The sequence below is a fragment of the Typopeltis vanoorti genome, chromosome 18 (genome assembly GCF_054136105.1).
Source record: "Typopeltis vanoorti isolate ZY-2024b chromosome 18, IOZ_Tvanoo_1.0, whole genome shotgun sequence".
NCBI classification, from domain to species: Eukaryota; Metazoa; Arthropoda; class Arachnida; order Uropygi; family Thelyphonidae; genus Typopeltis; species Typopeltis vanoorti.
This window is the reverse complement of record NC_143566.1, coordinates 85,369,026-85,384,921: the sequence shown is the minus strand read 5'-3', so window position 1 is coordinate 85,384,921 and position 15,896 is coordinate 85,369,026. Positions and strand designations below refer to the sequence as shown.

General features: G+C 36.7%; 1 protein-coding gene and 1 pseudogene across 2 annotated transcripts in view; both read left to right on the top strand.

The window, feature by feature from the left end:
• LOC150096883 (uncharacterized) overlaps window positions 1–15,896 on the top strand; it is a 111,448-nt gene that overhangs the window by 35,739 nt on the left and 59,813 nt on the right. For both annotated transcript variants that reach the window (XM_090408135.1, XM_090408134.1), the window contains exon 4: window positions 10,392–10,604. In XM_090408135.1, the coding sequence (XP_090264261.1) occupies window positions 10,392–10,604 (213 nt within the window). The remainder of the gene's footprint in view (window positions 1–10,391; window positions 10,605–15,896) is intronic.
• Window positions 11,290–11,369, top strand: LOC150096884 (U6atac minor spliceosomal RNA; annotated as a pseudogene).

Genomic DNA, 15,896 nt, shown 5'->3' with positions numbered 1-15,896 from the left:
GTAGGACTGCAATTTGGTAGCAGTGGAGGTGGCCAGATTATTCTTTCCCTGCTAAAGGATGGAATGGAGTTCAGTGTTTAAGGTGTTGGTTGCAGTGATCTTGAAGCTTGAGATATCAGAGAACTACATGGTTTGTTGAAAGAGTAGGGTGATTGGAGTATACTATTGTTAGCAAAGCTGTGAATAATCTTAGTGGCAATTGAAAGTAGGTCATTTATTTATAGGAGAAAGAGTGTAGAACAGAGCCCTGAGGCACTCCTGCCTTGGTTATGAAACTCAGGGAGGGTTCTCTCAACCATGACTTGCAGTGAATGACTGCAGTGACAATCTGCTTATCAAATTATAGAGGGTGGACTGAAGGAAGGTAGTTTGCCAAGCAGGTTTCAATGCCAAACATGATCAAAAGCCCTAGAAATGTCAATGGTTAGCAATGCATGTTTCTCCCAACTTTTCCATGGTACATGTCCATTGGTGGGTGACGTAGGCCAATAGATCACCGTGAATTTGGGTTTGTGGAATCCATACTGTTAATCACTGATTAACTGGTGAGCCTCCTATGTTTTATGTGTACATATAGTGGTTATACTCTGTTAGATCTAGTTATCTGTTGATGCAAGATTGAGTCTTAAGTAATGTCATTTGTTATTTAATTATTATTTTGGTATTCATTATGCTTCAGAGCACACACACACACACACACATATATATATATATAAATACTGGAATTTCTGCATATCACATGTTGGGAGTTTTTTTCACTTGGCTATACTATAAATTAAAGATGCCAAGAAATTATATTTTTGGTTTAATCCTTTATCCAAGTGTAAGCAAAGTTTGCATCTGAAGTAACTTCAGCTCTTATATAGAGGCTAATGGCTTTACATCATTTTCCTTAGTATCCCATAATGCAAAGCACATATCCTTATGGACATGTATAATGCTATGCATTATGGGAAGGGTCACTACCCAGAAATGTTTCAACCTTTATTGAGGTCTCATCTGTGGGAACCAAATCCTGAAGTAATATCAAGACAATTGACAATTGACATTTATGTCTTTAGGGGTGAAGCAAGATGCTTTTCATATTCCCCGCTATCTGTTGTGGTTGCAGTGAAGGTAAAATTTATGAGCAGAATGCTCGCCCTGATTGGGCATGGAGATTATGCATCACTAAAGGGGGCCAATATAGCTTTTGGTCTTCTATATTTGAATATGTCCGTTGGATCGTATGCTGTAGCTTGTTGAACCAAATCGTTGGGATGTGTGGACGTCTTTAGGAAAAACTTGGTTGCTAAGGATCGTAGAAAAGAGAAAATATAGGGAATATTTGTGTCTCTGTGGAGTTGAGTGTTTCTAACATACCATGGGGCGTTCAAAATCATTCTCAGGCACTTGTTCTGCACTCGCTGTATTTTGATGATGTTAGCATTAGAGGTGTGGCTCCAGGCCAGAGAGGCATAGGTGATTATAGGACGAATCGTCAACTGGTATAGCTGCAATTTGATTCTGTTGCTGAGCTTGCTATTTCTATTAATTAGCGGATAGATCTGTGCTATGGCTTTAGATGCCTTTGTGCATGCAGACTTGGTGTGTTGATTGAAAGATAGCTTTTTGTTGAGAATTACACCCAGGTAATTTGTTTCTGACTTCCAGGGAATTTTAGTATTGAATAGTAACAAATCTCCTACAGGAAACATTGGCCTTTTTGAGAAAAGAACGGCTGAGCTTTTCTGGGGGTTGACTTCCAATCTCCACTTAGAGAACCAACCCTCCAGCTTTAGAATGTTTTCTTGAAGCTTTCTGGTAATGAAAAGGGGTCTGAGAGATCTGGACAGTATTGCTGTATCGTCCGCATATAGGGCCAAAATGGACGTCATCGGATTGTGGGGATGTCTGACATGTATACAGAGAACAGCAGTGGAGCCAGTAGAGATCCCTGCGGCACTCCAGCAAAGATGTGGCGCTGGGAGGATGTAGAACCGTTGATTTTTACTTGCATTGATCTATTTTGAAGATATGAGTGGATTAAATGAACCATTTTAGGTGAGATGCCGGCTGAGATAAGCTTGTGCAGGAGTCCAAAATGCCAGATTTTGTCAAATGCTTTGGATAAGTCTAGGAAAACAGCACCTGTGCACTGGCACCAGTTGTAGCTGGTTGTGATGTATTCAACAATTCTGTGGATTTGCTGGGTAGTACTATGGTGTTGCCTAAAACCAAACTGTTCTTTTAGAAGGATGTTTAGGTCATTTATTGAGGTCTGAAGTCGTGAGAGGATGACCTTCTCTGCAACCTTACCCAGATTTGAGATGAGACTGATTGGACGATAATTTTGGGGTAGGTGTGAGTCTTTGCCTGGCTTATGTATGGGAATTATGTCAGCCAGTTTCCAGGTGGAAGGAAAATAGTGAAATCTTAAAATTGCATTTATTATACTGGTCAGGTACACTACTGTCCTCCGGGGCAGAAGTTTAATCACACGATTAGTAATTCCGTCTGGTCCAGGAGCTTTTTTGTTCTTTAGATTTTTAATAATGTTATATATCTCAGCAGGTGATGTTGATGCAATATGGTCAGTGCTGGTGATAGGAAGTTTGAGTGAGTGTCTGACCTTGCTGTGAATCTTATGTATGTGGTCAAAGTCAAGGTTTCCATACGAAGGCTTGCATTGCTCTTCCAAGCTGTGCGCTATAACCTCTGCTTTGTCCACATCTGTGTGAGCAAGGCCCTGATCAGTTAATATTGGGGGAAGGGATCTGCCTTTGTTTTTGGTATTTTTCAGTAGTCCCCAGATGGAGTGATCACTAGGTGAAATGGAGAATAACTTTTCATCCCGTACATAGTCTCTGTGAGCTTTCAGTGCATCTCTTACTGCCCCATTTAGTCTATTTAGATTTGTTTTGTCTTGTGGTGCACACGTGTTACGGAATCTTTTTCGAGCTCTGTTTTTATCTCTGATTAAGTTCATGATGTCTTCAGGCAAGCGATCTGGCTTGTGGGCAGATTTGTAGGAGGAAGCTACCTTTATAGCAGAATTAATTTGTTGTGTGAGATTTGTAACTGCAGTTTCTACTTCTTCTTTTGTGCGTATGTGAGGAACAGGTCCAATATAATCCTTGAGTGCTGCTGACAGTCTTTCCCATACAATGTAGGAGTGAGAAGGAGGACACAGGAATTCCTGATTTCCTAGCTGCAGTAGAATTGGATTGTGATCGGATGATAGTTCATCCATAGATATGATACTGTACTGAAGTTTAATATCCTGCAGGATAGCTATATCCAGGATGTCAGCAGTGCCGAATGTACTGAGATGAGTTGGTTCGGTGGGGCCTGCCACAACAGCGTTGCTTGATCCTAAGTAATTGAAAAGGATGCAACCATTCTTGTTTGTGGTTGAACAATTCCACGCAGGATGCTTGGAATTCAGATCCCCAGCAATAATGGTGGGCCCTCTGATGCCTAAGATGGCATTTAGATCTGAGTGAAGTAGAGATTTTTGGGGAGGGTTGTAAGCTGAATAGTTCAGTTTGCCAGTGGAGCTGGTGACTACTTCCACTCCTGTGATCTCAAGGTTAGTGGTTGAAGGAATGCTCACAGAGTGGTGCTTAATGTAGTTTTTAATGAAGATGGCAGTGCCACCGCCTCTGTAGAGTAGTCTATCATTTCTGTATAGGTGATAGCCCCTTATTGTAGGATTGTCTGAGGGTCTTAGATGAGTTTCGCTGATTAGAATAACATCTGGCTGATACCTAGATGTGAAGGCACGGAGTTCCAGGATTTTGTTTTTGAGGCCATTTGCGTTCCAAGCAACTATTTGAAGAGATGCTGGAATGAGTTTGTTACTATTCATTTATGAGAGCTGTGAGGATGACCTGTGTTTCACGAAGAAATCTTTTAGTGGAGATTTCAGTAGGGTTTGATAGGCTAAAATTTTGTAGCATGTTTGCTAGTGAGGCTGTGATAATAGCTGTTAGGTTTTTAGGTGCTCTTGATTGATTTTGTTCTGGAATTGGCCTAATTGTACGGGTCACATCGGCATAACTTCTTGTTTGCTTTTGGTTGGAGGTCTCCGACTGTGGTCGCTGAGTCTCCGGTTTTGATGTCTGGGCCACTGGTGTTCTTGTACTGTAGGAGGAGGGCTGACTGATTGCCTCCATCCGTCTGTTCTTTGGGTGTTGAGTACATCCTTTGTAATTCGCCGGATGAGGGCCACTGCAGTTGGCACATTTGGCCGAGGTGGTCCTTGGCTTAGTGCAGGTATTGGTTGGGTGAGTGTCTCCACATTTTAAACATCTGTATTCTGCTCTGCATAGATTCTGGGCATGGCCAAACTTTTGGCACCTGTGGCACTGCCCAGAAGATGATCTTTTACGGAGTGGTTCCGGTGTGACGATGAGACCACAGACTGATTTTAAGTTGTAGATATCCTTATATATTTTGTGAATCTCAACAAGGACTAATGGCATGGGGAGTTTTGTCTGCTTTGTACATTCTGCTCACTTTGACTGGTGGCAGATCCTGAGAATTTAGGTCAGCAGCGATTTCTGCTGTGTCAATGTCTTCACAGACACCATGAAGGACTACTTTTAAATTTTTTTCCGAACTGAGCGCAAAGGTATGATACTGAATGCCTCTGTTGTCCAGTTCCTTGGTCAACCTTCTATAGTCTGTCACTGTTGCTGGCTGAATCTTTATGCCTTCATCCATGTTTTTGGCCTTAATGAAGCCAATATGCAGATTGGACATTGTGGATCGTAAAGCTGCCCACTTTTGTTTTTCTCTAAGGATGACCGGAGGCACCTTTTCTTTGGGAGAAGTAGCGTCGTCCGAACCCTGAGAATCCTGTTCCATTACAGTATTGTCATTGTGCGGTTCTTCTGTTGTTCTTCGCTTTTTGCGAGCATGCACTTCTACAAAGTCTGAAGGAGTAGAAGGCATCGACTATAAATGATCTTCAGCGACAACTTTGCGAGCACGCACTTCTACAAAGTCTGAAGGAGTAGAAGGCATCGACTCTAAATGATCTTCAGCGACAGCATCTGAGACACATTCGGGGGGAAACGTGTCATACAGTTTAACTTTTCCCGGCCAATTATCACTCAGTAGCTTTCCCAGTCTGAGGAATTCCCTGTAAACTTCTTCGAATTTGGTCTCATTCAGAAGTTTTTCCATTTCAAGAATTAAAATGTGTTGAGACACAGATGGATAAAGAGTAGAGATCCCTCAGGTGCCCCGAGCAGGCAAAGATAATCCTGTGGACTTTTGAGGGTCCACTTGCAAATCCTGTAGACACTCTTAGGTGTCTACCAGCAATAAAATGTTACTCTATGTATATATATCCCGTAGATCAAATCGATCTACCAGCATCGGTAGCAAATATTTCACCTTAAAAAACCTCAGAAAATGAAGAAAACTTACCTCTGTATATATATCATTTATCATTCAAAAACTATCACCACTAATTAACGACACAATGACTCATAATTCTATCATCAATAATACACGACACAAAACACTAACACACGGGCCGCCATTTTTTCGTAATATCAAGGTTGAAGTAATGCAGAAGTCATATTTCCATATATGAGTAGCCAAAAGGTGTTACATCTTATTACTAAAATACTCTGGATTAGAGATAGATGTTGGAAATTTTTCCACTTGGTTATACTATACATTAAAATTGCCAAGAAGTTATATTCTTGGTTTAATCCTTTATCCATGTAAGCAAAAAAAGGTTGAAACTGGTCTGTGTAGTGACCCTTCCCCATAATGCATAGCATTTATACATGTCCATAAGGATATGTGCTTTGTATTATGGGATATTAAGGCAAGTGATGTGAAGTCATTGGCCTCTAGATACAAGTTGCCCAGTCCTGAAGTTCTTAAGGTGCAAACTTTGTTTGTTTACACTTGGATATAGGATTAAACCAAGAATATAATTTCTTGGCATCTTTACTTTTGATGCATATCACAGTAATTAATATTTGTGCATATTTATAGTTGTGATTTGTGACTGGTGTTTACTGAAAATGTTGTCATATCATAATAAACATTGTATGCATATAATATAATCTTTAATACTTTGAAACTTGCTAACTTTACATCCACCTTCAATGTTTTTTCCCAAAGTAAAAATGTTAGGTAATATGCTGGTTGGCTTTCAACCAGCATATTACCAATCATTAGGAGTAGAATCTTTCAACGTAATCCAAGCTCTGAAGACTGTTTTACTGAAACAAAAAAAAAAAAAAATTCATAGTTAAGGGACAAAGTCCCTTACCAATGAATTTTAAAGAGAAAATATTAACAACTTCAGGACACTTGTGGCAAGTTTGCACATTAGGCTTATGGTAGTCAACATGTTAAATTAAACTTTCAACAAATTGTATTCTTGTTTAATCCTTGATCCAAGTGTAAAAAAATGAATTTTGCATGTAAAGTATCTTCATGATGACTAGACTACTTGTATATAGAAACTAATAACTTTACATCAGGTGCTTTAGTATCCGATAATGCAAAGTGCATACCTTTTCATATGTGTATAATGGTATGCATTATACAACTCACCATAGCAGTCAGCTGAGCAGGGGAAACAGAAGGATGTCGACTTGTCAGCAAAACGATTGCCGTATTTACTCGAATATAACTTGCCCTTGTGTATAACTTGCACCACTGATTTTACCTTACGAAAAAAGACATTAAAAAGCTTTGCATATACCTCGCACACGAAAAATGTTTAAACATGCCCACATCGAGGCGATAGTAACTCACTCCCTGTGGTTAACAACATGCCTTCCCCAACAGACATTATACTGCAGATGCAAGAAAAACAAGTAGTTTTATTGTATCTTTGAATAAGGTACAAGAGCTTTTTTGCAGTCTGTGTAATATATTTCTCAACAAATAGTTCAATTACAGACAGCTGGAATAAAAACAGCACTAACTAATGAATCACATGTCCCCTCTCATAGAAACTATGCTGTATTGACTGAAGCAAAACCATATGTTGCACCGGAAACATAGTATATATCTAAAAAATGTCCAATTTTTCAATACCTAAAATAAGTGTTTGTTTTATCGCCTTTGAAATTCTCAATGTCATTATGACTGATCACAAAGGCTAACTTCAAATAAATTCTATTACGAATCGAAACATGCCATATAATGCATGTATGAGTTTGCCTGCCAGCTCAAATGCAAACAATCAGCAATAAAATTCAACCAAGGGTTGAAACTTTGTATGAGTTGAGCTCGCTGGTAATGAGAAGTTCCATCGGAACGATAAGCGACACCCCGTTGTGAATGTGTTAAAACTAAGAAATATATAGTGAATGTTGTTATGACTGTTTCAGATGTTATGGAATTCAGTTGAATAGAATAAGCATTTCAACTCACAATTGTCGGTTACCTTTCTCTTTGAGTCGCATGATCTTTTGTTAATACCGCACTGATCATATTACTATTACTTGACACCTCCAGGGAGTCCTAAGATTTATCGAGGGAAGGCACCTATTCTACAACTCTGTCTCCACAACTCAATCCACCAACCACCATGAACTGTAGCTGCACCAATGCCATCTATCATTCACCACCACTACTAGTATTTTTACAGACAATCACAAATATCCATGGAGGGATTCAAACCTGCAGCCTTTTGGCTGGAGAGCAGATACACTAACCACTCGGCCAACCAGGCCAGTGCGTCTTCATGTAAAACAAAATTTAAATCTGGCACGCATGCCATAGGTTTGCCATCTATGATCTAGGTCCATGGCAGGTAGATTTTTAATTTCATTAAAAATCTACCTGCCACAGACCTAGGATGCAACACGTGTGATGCCACAGAATGTGACAGCAACAACTAGTGGGGTTCCAACATGCATACAGTAATGAATTGAATGTTTTTTGTTCGGTTACTTATTTGTATGTACCAATTGTGAAGTTATGATAATATCTAATATGTGTATATCTCTTACTACTACCCCTGATGAAGTAAGTCTGATGACTTACAAAACTTGTAGGGTTATAATTACTTATTTTTATTAAACTGTTTATTTACCTTAAAATGTGGTCTCAATACTGAAAGCTTTTCACAGAATTGTTCTTAATATTTTGCTATCAGTGGTTTCTTTCATTTAATTTTTGCATTTCTGCATATTTCTTCTGTATGTATTGTTAGTTCTGATCCGACAGTTCCTTTATAAATTCTTATTCTTCCAGACGAAGCTGTTCCAGATATTCTACTAGTTTTTATTGTGTTCTTGTACTTCATTTTGTATGATTCCATAGTTCTATTTCTAAATATTTTGTCTTAGTAACTTGTTCATTTATTTTTAGATTGGGTTCTAATTTACATCTTATGGGTTCTCTAGCAACTGTTCATGGCTTTTGTTTCTTTTTGTTCATATTTTTCTTTTCTACTGCATTATTCAATGTATTTATTTATCTTTATGAATCATAATTTTCTGCTAATTCTCTTCTTCTGGTTCCCATCTGCCATGAGCAAGGTGGTTTCCCGTTGCCTTCCTTGCCGTAAGTATTTATGACTGTAACCTGTGTGTTCACGGGGCCGGTTTGCCTGCTTGCGGGATGAAAAACCTCAGATAAACTGGCGGAAAAAACCCTGCGGCCCACGCCCAAGACCGGCTAACTTGGCTATGGCTGAGAAAGATCCTTAAGCTCCTCACGTCGTGGACGGGAATCGAACCTAGGACACTCCTTCCCCAGGCATATGGTTGCGAAGCGCAAAGCCACTAGGCTAACCGCGCGGACTTTCTGCTAATAAGATTATATGATAAACATATCCAGTTATTCTTTGAATTTTTAATTTGTATTCCACACTTTTCCATTTCATTTACTTTTTATTATTTCATTCATCACTGAATTAAGTAAAGTGGAACTTAATGAAACATCTTTTCTAATTCCTTCGGTTATATTAATTTCTACAATCTGTCAGATTGTAGTAATTAATGTAACCTTGTAGTCCTTGTACTGTTTTTATTATGGACCTTCTATCAGTGTAAATATTCTCAAGTAATTCTAAAACTTTTTTGGTATTTTCTTATTTTCAATATGGTTATTATATCTTTTAACTGTATTCTTATTGGATGCATAGCTACATCAATAAAATATATGAAAAGAGATTATTATATTCTAATGATTTCTCAGTTATTTGCATATATGAATATTGCATCTATAGATGATCTATTTTTCAAAATCCTTGTTACTTATAGAAAGAGAGAGAATTCAGTCAAATTTCCAAATAATGGCCCCCCCCCCAGCCATTTGTATTTTTCTTTCTTTAAATACTGTATTCAGATTATCAAATAATTATTTTGATAGTTGTTTCCTTTCATAATTCATAGTTCATTCTGTCTCCTATCCGTTCCACATGATTTTCTAGTTTGCAGGTTTTTTTTTTTTTTTTTTTTAATATCTTGTTCTGTTATTTCAAAAGTTATGTTGTTCTCTTCATAAACATCATCTTTGGTTATATTTAGCTTTATCCTTACCTGTGTATAGATTTTGAAAATAATCTTTCCAGTTCAGTATCCAGAATCTCTTTTGAGTACCATGAAAATGATGTTCTAATCATTTGGAGTAGTTATTCCAGTATTTTTTTTTAAATTTTCCTTATCTCACTATTTACTTTGTTTTGTATAGTTTTATAGTCTTCATACACTGTATTTGATTTATCTTGTAGATATGTGTGAAATGTGGTTTGCTTTTCTTTTATTATGATGTGTCCATCTTTGATCTGTTTTTTTCTCCTAATGCTTTTTTTGCCTTCAAATATCTCTTCAAAATATCTTTAAAAGCTGTCCATATTTAGTTAGATCTTATTTTAAAATATAATTCTGTTTTAGGTTTCAGTGCACTGTAAATATTTTAGGTTATATCTGAAATAATGTAATTTAATATGAATATTAACTGAAAAATAGGGAATATAATTATCTAAGTAGATATGAACTTAATTGCATGTATGAGTATTGTATTTGAAAGTTAATAGTGATTATATCCCATAGTACCAGGCCCAAACACTAGAATAAAATATAAATCATTAATAAAAGGAGTACAGAAAGGGATAGAGTTGTCTTATTTGAGACTGGGTAGTTTGTCAGCTATTATAAAACATCCAGTCTCTGGTAAGATATCTCTTTCTTCCTTTATTAATGGTTTAATTCTGGTGCTTAAGTCTAATGATCTGATTCATAAATCACTAATTTATTTATTCCTATATACTATCAGTTAAATAATATAATCAAAGTACTTTGACACATTTAAGTGTAACGTTTAATGAATATTGCATGTAGCAGTTAAGAAACCATTTGTAGTAATAAATAATGTAAGCTGCATATCTGTATTTAATTTATTATTTTTTATTTTTCAAGTACATACAGATGGAGTGAAAAGATATAAATGTGAATATGAATCCTGTAATTATACATCTGTATATATGAAAGATTTGGAAAGACATTTTCGCATTCATACTGGAGAACGACCATTTGTTTGTCAAAAATGTGGTAAAGCTTTTAGTCGCATTGATAAGATGAGAGCACATGAAAGATGGCATTCAGGAATAAAGTCATATAAATGCACTATATGTAAGTTGATTTTAAGTATTAAGTGGTTAAGCTAATGATAATTATAGTAACCATTGTTTCTTTGGTGGTTAATTTAATAGAATTTGTATAATTTTAATTAGGTATGGCAGTCACAAGCTCAGTATCACTGTCATGCTAATATAGTTCTCTATCTCTCTTCCCTCCAAAAAAGCAGTACTATATAGGACCACTGGTCAAGTGTGGCTTGGAAGTTGCATCATATATTTATATTTCTAGTTTCGCTAGTAGAATAAAAGACTGAAAGTGTTTTGGAATCTTTTATTTTGGTTATCTCTTGCTAATTTTCAGTCATTTATCTTTCCTTTGATAAGGTGAGAGATAATGGAAATGTTTTTCTAGGATTTGAAAAAAAAAAATTGTGTTCAGTTAGAAAAATATAACTGCAAATGGTTTATTTCATGACATGTATGTAAAGCCACATATCTTGTGCAGATATGTAGATTTACATATCTGTACAAGATATATAAAGTGCATTAAAATGCATTAAAAAAATAAAAAAATGCATTAAAAATTAATTTTCACATTAAAGCTTTAAAAACAGTATTCAAAACAGCTAGTTCTGAATCAGACTGTGTTAATTTCATGACCACCTCTAGGCTAGGCCTATCTCATGAGACTGGAATGATTGGATGCTAGGGTGGGAAAAAATAAACATCAAATGCAGAACTTGCATGAAAGGAGAGAAGGTTAGCAATCCCCATGATAAGGAAGGACTGCCTCTGGGCTTAATATACACTGTCTTATTATCTGGTTACCTGCTTCTCCCAACTTTCACTTGAAAATAAAAGCATTAATATGGAGTTAATCCACCCTTTTGCTCCTATAACAGTCTTCAATCTTTTAGGAAGGCTTTCCACTAGATTTTTGTATGTTACTATGGTAATTTCCTTCCATTCTTCCAAGAGAGCATTAGTGAGGTCAGTCACTGACGGGCAATTCGGCCTGGCTTGCATTCGGTGTTCAAATTTATCCCACAAGCAAGTGATGGGGTTGAGATTAGGGCTCTGTGCAGGCCAGTCAAATTCTTCAACATCCAATGGAATGGAATGGAAGGAAGGTAAGATAGTGCCATTGCATAAGGGCAGTAGCAGACTGGAAGTGTCTAATTATAGCCCAGTTTGTGTGTCATCAGTAGTTAGTAAGATCTTGGAGAAAGTAGTGAAGGACCATATACAGCATTGGGCAGATGAGGGTAATGTTATCTGTGAGAGTCAACATGGATTTGTGAAGGGGCACTCTTGTTTTAGTAATATGCTAGCCTTTTATGATAAAGTTACAAGCGCATCAGGTGAGGGAAAGGCACATACTGCCATTTTCTTAGACTTAGCAAAGGCATTTGACAGGGTGCCACATGATAAGCTGATATTTAAGTTGCAGCACATGGGTCTGGATGTCAGATTAGTCAACTGGATTCAGGATTGGCTGTCCGATAGGTATCAGAGAGTTGTGTATGGTGGGGGCAGTTTCAAGGAAGCAGAGGGTTACAAGTGGGGTCCCACAGGGCTCAGTACTGGGACCTATATTGGTTAACCTTTATATCTATGACATTGTCAGTGGATTGCAAGGATTATTCATAATAGTGCAGATGTGGCAGCCCTGCAAGAGAATTCGAATAAGCTAGATAGATGGGCAAATGAATGGGGATGTTAGTTTAATGCAGCAAAATGTAAGTTCTTGAGGTTTGGGAAACATCAATGGGACACTGCATACTCTATGGGACGAGTTATACTGGAGGAAGTAGGGGAGATAAGAGATCTGGGGTTGATGATTGATAGAAAACTGAAATTTAGGGGACATATTGCAAAGGTGGTGAAGGTAACACATAGGATTGCTGCAATAATGAGAAGGACGCTGACCTGCAGAGATAAAACAGTTATCATTCCGTTATATAAGACCTTGATCAGACCACACTTGGACTATTGCTTTCAGATTTGGTCCCCAGGATTTGAAGGGGATAAATTAACTGTAGAAATGGTACAAAGGTGGATAAAAAAGATGGTTTCAGGACTGTACAATGATAGTTATGAGGATCAGCTGAAGGAATGTGGACTGCAGAGTTTGGTGGATAGAAGAAGGAGAGGTGATATGATTGAGACTTTTAAACTGTTGAGAGGTGGTTACAGGGTTGACACTGGGGAGTTCTTTTGCTTGGTTGAACAGCAGGAAGGAGTGATGACAAGAGGCCATCCCTGGAAGTTACGAAAGGAAACTGTGAGCAAGAGGGTGAGGAATGGTTTCTTTGCATGGAGGGTGGTTGAACCATGGAATGCATTGCCTGATGGAGTGATGAGAGCAAGAACGGTCAATGAGTTTAAGCAGTGGTATGATAGACTTTGTGTTTCTGAGGGGGGGGGACTTCCCCTCGATGAGTCTTGATAGACTTTGTGCTTCTTAGGAAGGACCTTCCACGATGAGTCTTTTGACTCCATGGAGGCCTGAATAATAATAATAACAGACATTTTCATCTTGATCCAGAAAAGAGCCTTCACCAAACTCTTGCCACAAAGTCTGAAGCACACAGTTGTCTTGGATGTCATTATAGGCTGCAGTGTTAAGATTTACCCATCACTGTAACTGGGAGGCCCAGCCTGAAACCATGAAAAACAGTCCTAGACCATGATGCTGCCTCCACCAAACTTGGCACAACATATTTGGTCATGTGGTGTTCTCCTAGCATCCACCAAACCCAGACTCATCCATCCTACTGCCAATAACATCATAAATAGATGCAAGCATAACATCACATACAATTGATCGGGTTAGCTATGGCAGGTAGAAATTTCTCAAACTATGTCATTGCTTCTAAGTGTTTTCATTTTCACAATAACATCATTTACAATTGATCAGTGCAGCTACAGTAGGGTAGAAATTTCCCAAACCTGAGTTGTTGCAAAGGTGTTATCCTATGATATTGTCACTTCAAAAGCTGCAGAGCTCTTCAGTATGTCCCATTTTACTGTTAATGTTTGTCTATAAAGATTGCAAGACTCTGCTTCATTTTTATACCTGTATGAGAGCTATGGTTGGGATGTATACACACTACTATGAAGGAGTCCTTTCTTTCATGCTTACACGGTGATCAGAATACATTATGAAAATTATGGACAACTACTGTGTTAGAGTAAAACTTTAGGTTAATATAAACCAAAATATACAATCGATGTTTCGACCTTCACATTAAGGTCATCTTCTTAAGGACATATATATGCAAGGAAACAACTGCACTACAATCTACATGGCATGCTAAAGTTACTGATCAACTGTTAAAACTATTTGCCCTGACCTCTGGTGTTAAAGGGAAAAAAAAAAACCTCACTACATCAAAGCTAGAGTCCTGTTATTATTATTATCTATTAGGTTACAAAGTTAATTAAGCTGGAGAGTAACATGTTCATACAGAAAATAATAGATAAATAAATAAACAGAAAATAAAATTACTTATATAAGTATACATATAAATTGCAACTGGTATGGATAGTGGCCATTAAAAAACGAAAATTACTTAAAGTCCTAAAGTCAGGGTTTGCTGAAAACTAAGTGGGCTGAATGTGTGCCATCCAAATTCTTGGAATTTTTAAGCCCCCATTATTATTAAGATTAGGGTGGTTAATCAAAATTTCACAGGCTTCTTTAAATTTCTGTTCATGCCAAGTTTTTGTACGATGCAAAGAACAAGTGCTTTTCCAATCAATTCGATGTAGGGTGTTAAGAGCATGATCTGAGAGGCCTGCTTCACCAAAATTATTTTATTAATGTGTCATTTGTGTTCTTTTTTACAGATAGGGGTTGTACTTACCTTATATTGGGGAAACTGGACGTACAATCTCTATTCGTAAAAAAGAACACAAGGAGTTGTAAATAAATTCTAATTTCCTTTACACATGTTAAACTATTTTTTAAAACTATCATTATAACAATTTCAATTATATCTGCAGCTCATTACAGTGTTGAAAGTATGTGGGAATTTCCAAGTTATGCGCACTTTGACATAAAATACTTAGTGCTGAAATATTTAATGTAGCATTCATCACATTAAATATTAGTACATATCTAATTCATTTTACAATTACAAATATTATTCCAAATATGGACATCCTGATATTCCTCAATTTGGACTTTTCAGATTATCCTGAAAGGACTATGAGAAAAATTTCCAGTTAAAAATTTTACTTAAGATACCTATATTACATACATCACACAACAGCAGTCTTCAATAGGCAGACATTCCATGCAGCTCATTCATACACTTTAATAATTTTTAGTGTTTGGATGTGCATGTGGTAGAATACTGGAAAAAGGAAAAGAAGTGGATAAAGGAATGTGTGAAAATCTGCCTCTTTAAATTCAACTGTAATAACAAAAAAGGTTGCTGATATTGTTTATAGTATTGAAAAATTCTTTTATTATTATGCATGATCAAACAGCCAAATTAAATAAATTTTTTTTTTTAATTTCAAAGTATAAAAATATAGTGTATTATGCTTGCATTAATAATTGCACATTGAAATCTAGTATCTGTGTGCATCCTGTGAATGAAACTAACCTAAATAACTTTGAAAATATTTAATGTACTGTATACATGTACATTATATTAATTATATTGTACATGTATTGCTTATGTTTATAGTGTAAATATGTTACTGTATACACATATTGTAAACAAGTGAGTAATAGGGTGTGATTAATTGAGGTTGGGGAGGTTACATTTAATCAACCTACATATTTTATAAAGGATTTTGTACAACATAACTGTTACATTTCAAAAAATCTCAAACTAAAACTCTATAAAGTCATTATTATACCTGATTACAACATATGGAGCCAAAACAATCAGAAAGAAATACGGGACAGCATATTTAAAATGAAATGCTTAAGAAAAAATAAGACTCACTGGTCAGAATGCAAAACAAATGAGCAAGTCAAACATGAATTAAACTGTACAGAAAATATCATAGATAAAACTCTTCCCAGCAATTAAGATGATTTGGATGCTTCCAGAGAATGTCCTCTCAGAGATTACCAAATAGTCTTGAATGGAATCATTGGAGGAAGATGGTCAAGAGGCAGACTAAAAAGAACTTGGCTATAGTGTTTGAAGGAAAGGTCACAATTATCAAGCTTCCAAGAGATGACAGAAATGGCCAGAGGTAGAGCAAGATGGCAAAGATTTCTTACTCATAAGAGATTCAACTCATCATCTGATGGATGATAAAGAAGAAGAAGAACTGTTACATAAGTTAGGGTTTGTTTATGCATTAGTCATTTGTATAT